Consider the following 15,510-nt stretch of genomic DNA (forward strand, 5'->3'; position numbering starts at 1 on the left):
TTAGCTGTCTCTCAACAGAGACCAAAACCTGATGGGCACTGTTCCCTGCCCAGGTGGGCACCTGCCCTCTTGGCAGCTAGGCACCCTTTACTTTTTGGGGTTCACCCTACATAGTACCCTTCCAGGACAGCCAACATACATTCAAATCTGCAAAAGAATCAGAGGTTAATGTGACATATCAATACAATGAAACATACTATAGGCATCATGGCCGCTTTAGGCAGCCACATCTTCTGCTACTAAACATGTGATATTAAAGTCTATTCTTGACCTTCCTATGAATTGTCCTTGTCTTTTTGGAGCCATGTCCATGAAGACGCAGGCATTATCTAAGTCTATTCAATGTTACCAGCATCAGGCAGGTCGAGCACACTGTAGCTTGAGCTTGAGCAGGTTGCGTTGTTCTCGATTGATGACGAAGTTTTTCCGGATCTCGGATGGGTCTGCTGACCAGACGTGGGTGTGATGGACCCAGGTCGCGATGCTGTCTATCTATTTTGAGAGCGGTGGGGGTCGTCAGCACCAAGGAGTAGGGTGTAGGGACCTTTCCATCGAGGCTCCAGGTGATGCCTTTTGATGTAGACCCAATCTCCTGGTCTGTGCTGATGAGGAGTTGGGGTTGGGCCAGTCTTCTGGGTGGCGCCGAGGCGCAGCCAAATGTCCTCGTGCGCCCTCTGGAGCCCTCTCAAGAAAAGAGACAATTCTTGCAGCAAGAAAGTCAGGAATGATAGGGGGTGGGGCCTGCCAAACATGATAGGAGAGCCACCCATTGCCCGCCAGTTTCCATGACCAAACCCTTTCAGTACATTAGACCAGCTTCATTCCCGCCTATCTTTACAGATTCCAAGGCCCATTGTCTTTCTTAATTAGTACTGGTCTGTTTTATCTAATTCAGCACAGGCAGGGGGAAGGGCCCATTAAGTCTTTGCCTTGAGGAACTGTGAGCCCCATCCTTAAATGTTACTAGAAAAGCCACAAAATACCTGTTAAATTACCCCAGAATTCCAAAATCCCAACCCAGCATAGAATATCACATAGCAAATAACATCAAATAAACATTTACACTTACACCGTTTCAGTGAACAAGTATTTTTACAGTTTTGGGATCTTGAGCAGATAACAGGGACACCGCCCAAGTCCCCTGATGGGGGCCTGACAGGAACAGATGTGGGGGTCTTCCCTTTCCCACATCCCAGGACAGGATTCTTGACCTATGTTTCATTCAGATAGAAACGGTATTTATTACAAACAAACAAAAGACTCTCTTTAAGATCAGATGAAATTAGTTTCTACCTGAAATAATTGTACCAGTCCCTTTTAAAGAGATTAGCTTAAAAATAAACCCAAGAGGCAAGTATAATTCCTGCTTTATAGATGATTTGAACTTAAAAGTTTTAAGTCTCCAGCCAATAAGCCTGGCATAGCCACTGAATTTCAAAATGGTTACAATTTTTCTGCTGGGGCAAACCCCATAGCTATTCACATGTAAATTTGACTATCAACTTCCTGGTGGTACTTGCCTTAGGGCGGGAAACTTTAAAAGAGCCATTTTAAATCGCCTTGGGAAACCAGCCTGTATTTCTTTGTCAAGTTCTTCTCCGCCACTTTTTAAGGCCAAAACAGTCTCGGGTTTTTATTCTGTATACAGCAAAAGGTCAGGTTCAGCTCAAAACTATGCGCACTCGTTTTTAAACTGGCCTTTTTCTTTTACACATGCACAGAAATCCCGGATGCATTTTAAAACTTTAACATTTAGCTTCTATGATCTAGCTGTGGCCACCTCCCCCTGGACCCGACGCCGCCAGGGGCCTCGCCGCTCCCGCCTCCCGTGAGCGATGCGCCGGCCCCGCCCCCCGCGCTCCACCGGCTCCACTCACTCGCCACAAGCCCGGGGCCAATGCCGGCCAACGCAGGCCGCCGCCACCGCCAGGCTCCGCGAACGAGCTTGTCCACCCCTGGCCCGAGCCTCCAGGGCCGCCCCCCGAAGGTGCGCCGCCGCTCATGGCGCCGAGCGCAGGCCCAAGCTGCGGGGCTCGGGCTGCCTGGGCTGCCACCGCCTCTCCCGGCCTCCGGCCTCTTCCAGGCCGAGCCGCTTGGGCTCCGGCTCCGGCCCAGCGCCCGCTGCCGACCGGGCCGGAGGCCGAGCCCTCAGGGCCGCGGCCGCAGCCGAGCCGCCCGGGCCTGTGGCGCGGCTGGGCTCCGGGGCAGCCACACGCCGCGCTCCTGCACACCTGCCCCCGGGTGCCCCGACTGTGCAGCAAGCTGCCTTGGTGCGCCAGCCTCAGCCTCCGCGCGCTGGCTTCAGCCTCCGCATCCAGGCGCATCTTTCCTCTCCTGCAGCCCGAGGCACAGTGATCCCCCGCTCACCTTCCCTGCCTGGGATGCGCTCAGGCAGGCGGGGACCCCTCCCCTGCCTTTACATTCACATACTTTCACCAGACATTCATTCAGAGTTTAAACAATCCATTCAATTCCTAACAACTTTCCAATTTCTGAGGGAGCTCTAAAGCCTCCCGCAATCTTCTTGAACTGATCAATCACAATACCCGAAGGACCAGTCTGAGTCCGTCCCACAACATCCATCCAGTAAGTCCACAGAAAACAAAAACACAGACAGACAAACAGGGCCCCAAAGAACAGCCTTCCAACTCTATGGAAGCAACTAGACGATGGCATTACGCCAAACCGTCTCAAATCCGCGAGAGGAATACACATCTCTCATGAGAGGAATACACATCTCTCCGAATTCGCGAGAGGAATACACATCTCTCATATCCTTGAGGAGAATACACATTCCTCGTGGGGAGCAGAACGTCTTCTAACTCTCCCCCGCCTGTGGTCGTTCACGGGCGCGTCCGCTCTAGACCCCTCAGGCAAAGATTCCAGAAGTGAGCTCATACAGGACAGAATACATAACATACAGACACTTACCGCGGCCACGCAGATTCTACGAATTGAGGATCCCTGCATGGTCCTGGGAACCCCGGGCGAGCCCCCAAATGTTATGCCCAGATTTCAAGATTCCCAAGAAACCACACCAGGGAGCCATCCAATCCGATGCAAAAGCATAAGAATCTGTATTTCAAGCTAGCTTGAGCTCTCCATCCACCAGACCCACCAACACCACGGCAAACCGAGTGGCCGAGAGAGCCAACCCCGCCCAGAGACTGGTTATATAGGGGGGGGTCGGAGTAAGGGGAGGAGAAAGGACTGTGCTCTGCCGATTGGCCAGGCGCAGGCCGGGTCCTGTTACACAGGATGTGGTCATATCTATGGCGCGCACTTCCCTTGATTGTCATTGGTTAGTTTAAAATCCCGGGCGTGGCCAGCAGAGGCCTGGGCTTCCGGGAAGAAGGCCACACGTGGCCCCAACATGGAGGATACAGGCAAGATGGAGGGCATAGCCCTAGCCCTTTCAACCGCCTCCCCTCCGTCATGTCCTGCTTCTCCGCGTGGAGTCAGCCTCTGGAACACTGGGTGCTTCCTGTGCAGCCGTGTCAGACACCTCCGTGTGGGTCCACATTCCACCCGTCTCCGGTTCTCCTCAAGCTAGGCCCCCCCTCCCCCCATGTGCAGAATGTCCCTGCCCCTCACTCAGCAAAGCCTGTTCTTCCTCTGCCTTTGCAGCTTGATGCAGGCACTTCTGATGCCGCCAAGGTTCCAGCCGCAGGATCTGCCTTGTGGCCTTGAACTCCTGAGCACCTCTCCTTCCAGGGCAATCTGTGCATGAGGTTTCACTAACCACCTGGCAGCATCAGCACCCCTTTTCTTTGCCTGAGGCATCTCCCACTTATTTGGGTGTTTAATTCACTGTGCATAGCAGCATGCCTTCGCCCTTGTTAAGACTGTAATTTAGTGGATCTTAAATTCTTTGTGTTACATTTTTATGTCATTCTCAACTTCTGTGTTGTGGTACACCCATAGCATTTCACTCAATAAATAGGTAGATATTAAAAATAGGTAGATAGCTCGGCTGGTATGGATCAATGGTTGAGAGTCGACCTATGAACCAGGAGGTCACAATTCAATTCCTGGTCAGGGCACATGCCCAGGTTTTAGGCTCGATCCCCAGTAGGGGACATGCAGGAGGCAGCCAATCAATTATTCTCTCTCATCATTGATGTTTCTATTTCTCTCTCCCTCTCCCTTCCTCTCTGAAATCAATAATTAAAAAAAATTATAAAAATCAAACAAACAAAAGAATAGGTAGGTAGATGAGTTTACAGAATTGGCTATCTTAGGAGTAATGGCTTTTTAACAGACATTAAAACTACCATTATTAATATTATAAAAGGATTTTTTGAAAGTCTGAGTAAGTTCAGCTCTTGCCATATCTTTGGGTGTAGTCATTATTTTGGCCCAAATAAATGAAGGCATATCATCAGAGGTTTAATTTAAAGCTCCAGGTATTAAATGTCAGTCTTGTTTATGTGCAAGAGATTGAAATAATCAAAACAGGTTTTAAGGACCAAAATTAGTGCTATTCTGAAATGGGTTTTTTATACTTTATTTTTCCAGTTGCTCTTTTCTTTGTGCTAGAACTGCATACAAAAAGGCTATTTGTGTATTAATATGCTATTTTTACTATACCCTTAATTGTGAAAGCTTAAGTTAGTGAAATTAATTAGTTACTTATTTTTATATTCATGTCACTGAGACAAACCAATGGCAGGATACAAATTACCTTGGAAGTTCTCATCCTATTATTAATTTTTTTGCAATCTTATCTAGGTAGCTCTGTTTTTAAAAGAAAACTGTTTGGTAAATGTTTAGTCATCCATTTATACAGAAACTCTTTCCCAAATACTCATTTCAGTCTTCCCTCGTTTGTCAGACCTAGACATTCATCTCTAGGAAATGGAGTAAGCCCAGGCCAGGCACAGCAAACTCAGGCAACGTCACCAGAACTTCATAGTTAACAGAAACTTGTGGGTTTGAGTTTACAGATGTGTCAGATAGAAGGAAAGGCAGGCATCACATTATACAAGAAAACTTAAATTCAAGTATAAAGTTTTCCTTAAAACCTCCCTACCTTGATGCAGATTGTCACAGTCTAGAATCATCCCATTACTCCTTTTAAATCATTTAAAATATCTTTATTAAATATTGGATGGGTACAGCATAATAAAATATGTGTAAGGTATAAGGACTATCAACCCGATGGAGTGCAACCTGGACACCACCTTCCAGGCTAAGGAAAAGGAAATGAACACTTTTGAACTTCCCGTCAGCCCTGCCATGTGCAGCACCTCCTGCCCCTTGCTCACCCTCCTCCGAGGTCACCACCATTCTGAACTTTGTGTGTTTTTCTTTACAGTTTCTCCATGTATTTTGTGCACCCAGACAATACAAATAGTATATCGATTAAATTGCATATTTAAAATTTATTTATTTAATCCTCACCTGAGGATATTTATATTATTGATTTTTAGAAAAAGAGGACAAGAGAGAGAAAGAGAGACCAATGTTGAGAGAAACCAATGTGAGAGAGTTTTGCCTCCCATACTAGCCCCAAGCGGGCATGAAATCCAAAATCTAGGTATGTACCCTGACCAGGAATCAAACCCATAGCCTTTTGGTGTCTGGGATGATGTTCCAACCAACTGAGCCACATGGCCAGGGCATATTTGCAACTTTGGAAATATAAAAACATTGTTGGAGTTTCTTAATTCAAAATGTTCCTGCTATTTATTCAAGTTATTACATACATCTGTAATTCATTGGTTTTTTTATTGCTATATAGTATTCTATTATGTAAATATCCCAAGTTTATCCATTTTCCTGATGATGTACATTGGTTTTTTCCAGTGTTTGCTATTATAAGAAGTGCTGCTGTTGTTACCAGAGATTGGACTTCAGTTCAGGAACCTCGGTACTTGAGTTCTGGCTAAGAAAGAATTCAGAGCCAAGACTCAAACTGTAAGAGGAGGTTTATTTAGACAATCACAGAGGCAGAATAAGTGAGCTGTAGAAGGGGCAGGAAACAAGTTACAGAGGCAAACGAAGGGCCCTTGGAGCTCACGGAGGAGAGAGGCAAGGAAACCAGTGGGGAAAGGCAGGGTGTGCTCCCTAGAGAGGGCCTTGCTGGTCCTCCATCCTAAGGGCTTTCAGGGGAAGTCCCAGGGGAGGATCTCAATAAATATTTGTCACTTTTCCAGGTGTGCCCTTTCAGGGTCATGGTCTCCACTGATGGGTTGGCACCAGGGCAGGGGGTCATTTGTCATTGTAACTGGTCCTAAGGTCAGTCGCTTGTCTGGTTTTTGCTGCTTTTCTGGGCCTGAAGCAGAAACACAACTGATGTTATCCCTAGAGGTTAACGCTTAGGGATTGGTCATACAAGGGCCCACATGGAGTTGCATGAAGCCACTTTTTGGCCTCTTGTTCCTCCTCCAAGGGGGAATGATTAGTGACATGCCACGGGAGGAACGGTCAGGGGAGGGTCCGAGCTGCATGTCCAGGGATATGCTGGGGAGGAAAGTCACTTGGGGGCAAGGTCCTTGTTTTCCAGTTTTGCCTTTGCTAGGCACGGCGGCCTTTCTGCCCTGGAGACCTTCTGTATCTGGCCCATCATCCTTGCTCTCCTCGTGCCTCTCTAACTGCCCACCACACTGCTGTGAACATCTTGTGCCGTGATGATGCACACGCCAAGGGCTAAATCCTGCTGCTCTCACGTTGTCGCTGCTACAGTTGACACTTCAGAGATGCCCTGCCCTCATCCCTGCTCTCCTACACACGGTGCCGGGAAATCGCAGGCAGTTCCAGTGGGATGGGAATATAATCCCCCTTCCCTGGTTTCCTCATGGAAGAAACCGTGTGACCTTAAGTCCCTTTTAGTATTTGGGAATTTTAGGTAGCATAAAATTACCGTAGATGTTTATAGAAAAATCGAGGATGGGCACTTGAGCCCTTGCTCCTGGAAAATCACTTCCTGTGGCTAAATGGGGGCTCGGAGTTGAGTGACTGCACCAAGAACGGAGGAGCAGGAGTGTCACCTGTGGAGTTTGAAAGCCCCTTTTTGAGTAATTGTTACAGACTTTGCCTTTCATCTCCATTCCCAGCATCTCCCCCACAAGCAGTCAATCCAGTGTTTTTAAATGCCCTTCTAACCTACCTTTTAGATGACATGCAGATGTAAGTGGGGCCCTACCGCATGAGTTTTTCTATAGGTATCTGTAATTAAAATGATACTGTACTTAAGTAAACAAATAAAAGGCTGGATGGCTAGAGCAGCAGATGAACTTAAAATTTGTTTAAAAACCTATTTATAGACTTCTAATAGTCAAGAAAGACAATCTAATTTTTCTTTCATACCCTGAGACATAAAAATGTATTGCTAATGTCACTGATTTGGTTGTTTTTCTTTGGAGTTTACTGGAATGACCTAGACTCCTGCCTTTCTAATATGATTACTTATTTCTTACATAGTTGAGGGCTCTAAAAATCAGCACCTTCTCTTTACTGTGCGCTCCTCTCTCTAACCAGTGTGGAAAGAAGAGACCCTCTGGCTGCGCTGGCCCGGGAGTACGGCGGCTCAAAGCGCAATGCTCTGCTGAAATGGTGCCAGAAGAAGACAGAAGGCTACGCGGTAAGGGGTGCCCACCTGCTTCCCAGCAGCCCTGGCACTAGCCGTCCAAGCCAGTGTGTGTTCTGTGTGTTCCTGTGCTTGTCTAGGCCAGTGTGCGTGGTGGTGCCATCCGTCAGGGCTGCCAGTGTTGCTGTTGTGCGCGGCCCAGAGGTTTCCAGACGGAGGCCGGTGGGTTGGGAGCCAATCTGCACTCCAGCCACCTTGCCGCGTCCTGTGAAGGGCTCCTCCTCTTTGCTCAGAGGAGAGGTAACCTCCCCAGCAGCACCCAGCAGGCCGCTTCCACCTAAGGCACAGCTTTCGCGGAATCATCTTCCCAAAAGGGACCCTTTTCCTAATTCCCATCGAGGTCCCACCTAGCTGAGCCCTCAGCATTTCTCTGCTACTTGAAGAGTTGTTTGCATTTAGTTTAGGAATTTCAGTTTACCAAGACAGTGTTTTCTGTGAAAGTTAGAGAAGGAAGTAATATCCGATGTAATGTAAGCTTTTTCATCAGGAACCGTCATACACAAAGATAAAGTGCATCAGCACAGTTTCATGAACAGCCTCACTCACATGCAGAAATCCAGCACCGCCCGTCCCCAGCCCCTCCCGACGCCGGCCATAGCTGTCCCCGGTTGTCTCTCTTGGAGCTTCTACAAAAGCGCACACCCCTATGTGCTAATTTAGTTTTGCCTGCATTTGAACTTTATAAAGTGAAATTTTAAACTGTAATATTGCACCTGCCATTTTGGGAGGATTTTGTATTTTAATGATCAGATGATCAAAATGAGATTTCTGTTCCACCATTGGTGGGGGTGTGCATGAATGCCGCCTTTGGGGAGGGAAATATGTGTCAGGAATCTCAAAAATGAGTATGCCCTTTAGCTCAGGAATTGTGTTTCAAGAAAGTAACTGTGAATGCCTATGAAGATAGAATTTTGAACAAGTTGATTATAGTTTTATTTATTTAAAGTTATTTTTAAAGAACTGGAAATAATACAGATTTCAAACAATAAGGGAATCAAGCTTAAAAATCTTTCTTTGTGCAAATACATTTAAAGGAACTAGAAAAAAGTGTGCCCATTATATTAAGTCAATAGTTAGATTCTAAAGCAATATAGTATGCTTCCAATTCAGTAAAAATAATTTATCCAAATGTTATATTAACATCAACAGCGATTATCACTGGATGAGTACTTAAATTTTATTCATGCTTTCCTGTGAATTTTTCATTTTCTGCAATGAACATGTAAGTTTTTAACAGAAAGAAATATTTTTTAATATATTTTATTGATTTTTTACAGAGAAGAAGGGAGAGGGATAGAGAGTTAGAAACATCCATGAGAGAGAAACATCGATCAGCTGCCTCCTGCACACTCCTTACTGGGGATGTGCCCTTAACCAAGGTACATGCCCTTGACCGGAATCGAACCTGGGACCCTTGGGTCTGCAGGCTGACGCTCTATCCACTGAGCCAAACCAGTCAGGGCAGAAAGAAATATTTTACTTGCAACTTTTTAAAGGAAAGAAGCCAGATATAAAAGGCTACATATTATATGGTTTCCTTTATATGAAATGTCCAGTGTGGGCAAAGTAGATTAGAGGCTGAGGGAGGGAGGCCAGGAAGTGACTGGGCACAGGGTTTCTTTAGGGGTGATATAAATGTTCTGGAATTAGTGATGTTGGTTGTATGACCTGTGACTGTACTAAATGCTACTGAATTGTACATTTTAAAAGGGTAAACTCACCTGGCTGGCATGGCTTGAACCAGGAGGTCACGGTTTGATTCCCGGTCATGACACATGCCCGGGTTGTGGGCTCAATCCCCAGTGTGGGGCGTGCAGGAGTCAGCCAATCAATGATTCTCTCTCATCGTTGTTGTTTCTATCTCTCTCCCTCTCCTTTCCTCTGTGAAACCAATAAAAATATATTTTTTAAAAATGGTTTCAAAATATATAAATAATAGGGTAAACTTTATGCTATGTGAAATATCTTAATAAACCTGTCATTAATTTTTTTATCGGGCAATTAAAAGAGCTTGTGTAGAGGGATCTGAGAGATGGATAAGGGTAGAGGGGGTGGAAACTGCTATTTAAATTATCTACACTAATAAAAGAGAAACATGGTAATTGGCGTATGACCGCTACCCTTCCCATTGGCTAATCACGGGCAATATGCAAATTAGCTGTCAGCAAAGATGGCGGTTAACCGCCAACCAAGATGGCGGCTAATTTGCATATTGCCAGCAGGATGGGGCAGCGCCATCGTGCCTGCCCCTCCGCCATCCAGGCCTGCTATCTGTGACCTGGATGGCGGGCGACCCAACCCAGGGCTGGCGGGGCGTGACCTCAGCTGTCCCCTACTGGCCAAGACCCCAACCGGCTCTCCCACCAGCAGACCGGGGCTGGCCTGGCGGCTTCGGCTTCCTCCCGCAGTCATGCCCCCGAGACCCGCTGCTGCCAGCAGACCGAGGCTGGGGAGGCAGAGGCCCCCAACCCGCTCCCCCCGGCAGACTAGGGCTGGGGAGGCGGCTGCTGCAATCGCCCGCACTCACGCCCCAACCCGCCTGATCACCCCCGACCTGCTCCCGCTGGCAGACCAGGACTGACGGGTAACCCTGGACCCGCATTCCCGCGGGCAGACCCGGGCTGGCGGGGCGGCTGCGGCGTCTGCCTGCAGTCATGCCTGCAGTCACGCCCCCAACCCACGAGAGCGGGGAGAGGGTGGGGGGAGGGGGCGATCGCCCTCACTCACACCCCCAACCCGCTGGCAGACCGGGGCTGGCGAGTTGCCCGGGACCCGAATTCCCCCGCGGGCAGACCCGGGCTGACGGAGTGGCTGCGGCGTCTGCCCGCAGTCATGCCCCCAACCCATGAGAGCGGGTTGGGGGCGTGAGTGCAGGCGATCACCCCAAAACCGCTCCCGCTGGCAGACCGGGGCTGGCGGATTGCCCTGGACCCGCATTCCCCTGTGTGCGCCTGCCCGTGGGATCGCAGCCGCGATCACAAGCAGGAAAGGGCGGCCTGCAGCCAGCCCCTGTGTGCGCCTGCCCGTGGGATCGCAGCCGCAATCACGGAGCAGGAAAGGGCAGCCTGCAGCCAGCCCCTGTGTGCGCCTGCCCGTGGGATGCAGCAGCGATCACGGAGCAGGAAAGGGCGGTCTGCAGCCAGCCCCCCTGTGTGCCTTTCCCTAGGTAGCCCTGGGGATCCCACAGTAGGGAAGGGCGCCCCACCCTGGCCACAGCTCAGGGGAGAGTACAACATGCAGTGGAGGCCAGGAGCCTGAGTGATCAACAGAGAGGGGCGCCTGCTTGAAGCCTTCAGGGTGTGGCTGGTGGTAGGCCTCCAGCAGACGCACACACACACACATACACACACACACACACACACAGACACACAGCGCCTACTCTGAGCTTCCAATGTGGTTGGGAGCAGACCACCAGTGGACACACACACCCGGCAACTGCTCGGAGCCTATGTGGCGGGGCTGGGGGCAGGCCCCCAGCAGACACACACACATACACACGGGGACGGCTGCACCAAGCCTCTGCTGCCAGACTGTGGCCATCAGTAGGACATCCACTGAGGGCTCCCAGACCGAGGGGCAGGCTTGGCTGAGGGAACCCCATCCCCCGTGCACGAATTTCGTGCACCGGGCTTCTAGTATCTAATAAAAGAGAAACATGGTAATTAGCTGTACATCCGCTACCCTTCCCATTGGCTAATCAGGGCGATATGCAAATTAACTGCCAGCCAAGATGGCGGCCGGCAGCCATGCACTGAAGTGAACAGGGAGGCTTGCTTGATCCAGTGACAGCGGACTCCAACGTTCCCTGCCTGACTTGCCTGCCTCTCAGCTGCAACTCTAAGCAACTATGTTGCAAATATAGAAGCTAAACAAAACCCCAGAAACCTGCTTTAGTCAGCCCGGCTTCAGCCAGCCGGACTGCAACATTGTATCAAATACAGAAGGTAAACAAAGGCCAGAAACCTGCTTTCAGCAGCTGAGGCCTCAGAGCTAAAGCTGGCCCAGAATAAAAAAAAAAAGAAAAGAAAAAAAGGAGCGGTTGGGAGCTTTAGTCACCCGCCAGCCTGAAAACGGCCCTCAGCCCCTCACCCAGACTGGCCAGGTACCCCAGTGGGGACCACCACCCTGATCCAGGACACCCTTCAGGGCAAACCAGCCTGCCCCCACCTGTGCACGAGGCCTCTATTCTATATAGTAAAAGGGTAATATGCCTCCCAGCACCGGGATCAGTGTGACGGGGGGCAGCGCCCAAACCCCCTGATCGCCCTGTGGCTCTGTGTGTGACAGGGGGCGGGGCCACAACCTCCCTATCCACCCTGCTCTGTTCATGACAGGGGAAGGCGCCCCAACCCCCTGATCAGCCCTGCTCTGTGCCTGATAGGGGGGACCTCCCCAACCCCCTGATCAGCCCTGCTCTGTGCCTGATAGGGGGGAGCTCCCCAGCCCTCTGATCGCCCTGCAGCTCTGTGTGTGACAGGGTGCAGTGTCCTAACCCCCTGATCGGCCCTGCTGTGTGTGTGACAGGGTGCAGTGCCCCAACCCCCTGATTGGCCCTGCTCTGTGGGTGATAGAGGGCGGCTCCCCATCCCCCCCTCCCCCCACGGGCCCTGCTCTGTGTGTGACGGGGTAGAGCCATAACCTCCCATCGGCCCTGCCCTGAGTGTGACAGTGGTGGCGCCCCAACCCCCTGATCGGCCCTGCTCTGTGGGTGATAGAGGGCGGTGCCCCAACCCCCTGATCCGCCCTGCTCTGTGTGTGATAGGGGGCAGTGCCCCAACTCCCCTATCGGCCCTACTCTGTGCGTGACAGGGGGGAGCTCCTCAACCCCCTGATCCGCCCTGCTCTGTGTGTGACAGGGGGTGGTGCCCCAACTCCCCTATTGGCCCTACTCTGTGAGTGACAAGAGGGAGCTCCTCAACCCCCTGATCACCCTGCTCTGTGCGTGACAGGGGGGAGCTCCTCAACCCCCTGATCAGCCCTGCTCTGTGTGTGACAGGGTACGGGGCCCCAACCCCCCTGATGGGCCCTGCTCTGTGCATGACAGGGGGCAACGCCCCAACCCCCTGATTGGCCCTGCTCTGTGCGTGACGGGGTGGCGCTGCAACTTCCCTATCCACCCTGCCTTGAGTGTGACAGGGGGCGGTGCCCCAACCCCCCAATCCACCCTACCCTGAGCGTGACTAGGGGTGGCATCGCAACCTCCCGATCCGCCCTGCTCTGTGCATGACAGGGGGGCAGCGCCCCAACTCCCCAATCGGCCCTGCTCTGAGCCTGACCAGGGGCTGCACCTAGGGATTGGGCCTGCCCTCTGCCACCTGGGAGCAGGCCTAAGCCAGCAGGTCATTATCTCCTGAGGGGTCCCAGACTGCGAGAGGGCACAGGATGGGCTGAGGGACCCCCCCCCCCCAGTGCACAAATTTTTGTGCACCGGGCCTCTAGTTTAAATTATAAATCTCATCAAACTGTAACTTTAGACATACCTGTGTATTACTTTGTATAATAAAAAAGAATTGAAGTAAAACAAAATGAGAGAGATGCAGATATTATATGTTGGTTTTTATTTGGTAGGTGGGATCCATAGGTATTCACTTCATTGTTATGATTCAGAGCCCAAATATATTCTTTGTATCAAATGTTATATAATGACATATAATTTGGGGGCAAAAGTCTGAAGGAAATGGCCATAAAATTGTATTATAATCAACTAGAAGTCTGATGCATGAAATTTTGTGCACTGGGGGGCGGGGGTGGGGCCCTCAGCCCGGCCTGCACCCCTCAGCCAGGACCCCTCAGGGATGTCCAACTGCCAGGACCCCTCACTCCTTACCACCCACTTGCAGTGGAGGCAGGAGAGGCTCCCAGAACTGCCGCTGGGCTCGCCAGCCATGAGCCCAGCTTCTGGCTGAGCAGCGCTCCCCATGTGGGAGCGCACTGACCACCAGGGGGCAGCTCCTGCGTTGAGCATCTGCCCCCTAGTGGTCAGTGTGCATCATAGTGTGACCGGTCGTTCTGCAGTTCGGTCGAGGCAGTACTAAGGATGTCTGACTGCCATCTTAGGCCCGCCTAAGCCATCAGTTGGACATCCTCTGAGGGCTCCTGGACTATGAGAGGGCACAGGCTGGGCTTAGGGGACCCCCCCCCCGCTAATACAGGATAATTAAACCAGATCTTTCTGAGGAAACTTTGAAAGTGGAAGAACAAGGCACCTTAAGGCATCACAGTGTGCAGAACGGGCGTGGGAGCCTGCGGGGTAGGCCCGTCCACCTCTCTGCCGGCCACTTCACAGCCATATGGCAAGTCAATTTTTATAACAACATCTTTTTAATTAAAATATAAACATAAACGACTGATAAAACTTTTTCAGAAAAAGTGACACTTTCCCAAATAATGTCCTTACCCTGATTTGCATATACTGTAACTCAGAATTTTTTCACTTTGGCCTGGCCCATCTTTTTAAAGCCTATAAAAATGAACGTTTTATATCATCGGAGCTCTGCCATTTGAGGTAATGAAATAGAGGAATGTGGGTGTGGTCCTGGTACACTGGATTTAAGTCCTGCAACCACACATTTCATAAATGAGCTTGATTGGAGCACAGTCACCTGGTCGCTCACTCATTGCCTGTAGCTGCTTTTATATTGCAACTGTACGGGAGTGTAAAACTATAACCTTTAAAACCAAAACTCTCCTCTACCTGGGCCTGTACAGAGTTGGCTGGCCCCTCCCTTAGATAAATATGTACACGTATCTCCTGTTTTTCACATCACATTTGGTCCTTGCGTCTCTGATTGTAAGAAGCAAGTGTTCAGATAGCAAGAGACTTAAAAATTTATCTAAATCCGTTCCGTTTCTGTTGTAAGAAATGGTCTAGGAGGGGATAGCACTCACAAAGGCATAAGTAAGTTATCTTTGAACCTGCTTTTAGCCAATTAGCTAGGAGCTACATATTCTTCCCTGTTAGAGAAAAAAGCAGCCTTTGTATTCTTCAAAGCAAATCTTATTTTGCATCTGGAAAGAGCACCCATGTAGCTGGCCAAGTTCTGTTTTTCTGTCTCCGCGTTCCCACAGGCGAGCACTCGCACATGCGCGTCCAATGGCAAGCGGCCTGCACAGTGCAGGCCATTTGGGGCTCTAGTTGTTTTCTTTCTGGAGACAGGTCCCTTGAGAATTACATGCACAATTCAAAGAATGTAAAATGCTTTGTTTTATTTATTGTCATGAAAGTGGTTCTCTTTCTGACCTCATCATAAAGAGAGATTCTCAGTAAACGTGAATGTCATTATTGGCCTCACTCTGCTGAGGCCCTTTTTCACCCACTGTCTCAGCTTCTGCAGCTGCTTATGACACACAGTGATTTGTGTAGACATTTTATTTTTTTTAAATATTTTTATTGATTTCAGAGAGGAAGGGAGCGGGAGAGAGAGATAGAAACATCAATGATGAGAGAGAATCATTGATTGGCTTCCTCCTGCAGGCCCCACACTGGGGATCCAGCCCACAACCCAGGCATGTGCCCTGACCAGGAATCAAACCGTGACCTCCTGGCTCATAAGTCAACGCTCAACCACTGAGCCACGCCGGCCAGGCTGTGTAGACATTTTAAATGGCACTAGGTATTGTCGTATGTTCCAAGGCAAGTAGAGTTTATTTGGAAAGTGAAGATGAAAGGCTTTATTTCGCAAGCTGTGGTGGACGTACAATCAGCTCTTGGCAATCCATAAATCCACTCAGCTGTATCTCCGAGCCCCATGCTTATGAGCCCCTTTCCCATTCTCCATTGTATGTGTGTGTCTGAAGCTGTGAGGAATAATAAAGGGTGTGGAAATACCAGTGACATTGTTACACAGCAGACGGGGTGGGATTCTCCCACCTTCCTCTGTGGTACATGGACAGAGGAGCACGGGCGTGCACAGCCTGAG

At 49.9% G+C, this 15,510-nt stretch overlaps 1 protein-coding gene across 6 annotated transcripts in view; it reads left to right on the plus strand.

Moving 5' to 3' along the window:
- SPECC1 (sperm antigen with calponin homology and coiled-coil domains 1) overlaps window positions 1-15,510 on the plus strand; it is a 227,888-nt gene that overhangs the window by 183,937 nt on the left and 28,441 nt on the right. For all 6 annotated transcript variants that reach the window (XM_070395183.1, XM_070395187.1, XM_070395185.1 and 3 more), the window contains one exon: window positions 7,483-7,585. In XM_070395183.1, coding sequence (XP_070251284.1) covers window positions 7,483-7,585 — 103 coding nt within the window. The remainder of the gene's footprint in view (window positions 1-7,482; window positions 7,586-15,510) is intronic.

The sequence above is a fragment of the Myotis yumanensis genome, unplaced genomic scaffold (genome assembly GCF_028538775.1).
Source record: "Myotis yumanensis isolate MYYU_CA2020_CCGP unplaced genomic scaffold, mMyoYum1.0.hap1 SCAF_16, whole genome shotgun sequence".
In the NCBI taxonomy this organism is placed as follows: Eukaryota; Metazoa; Chordata; class Mammalia; order Chiroptera; family Vespertilionidae; genus Myotis; species Myotis yumanensis.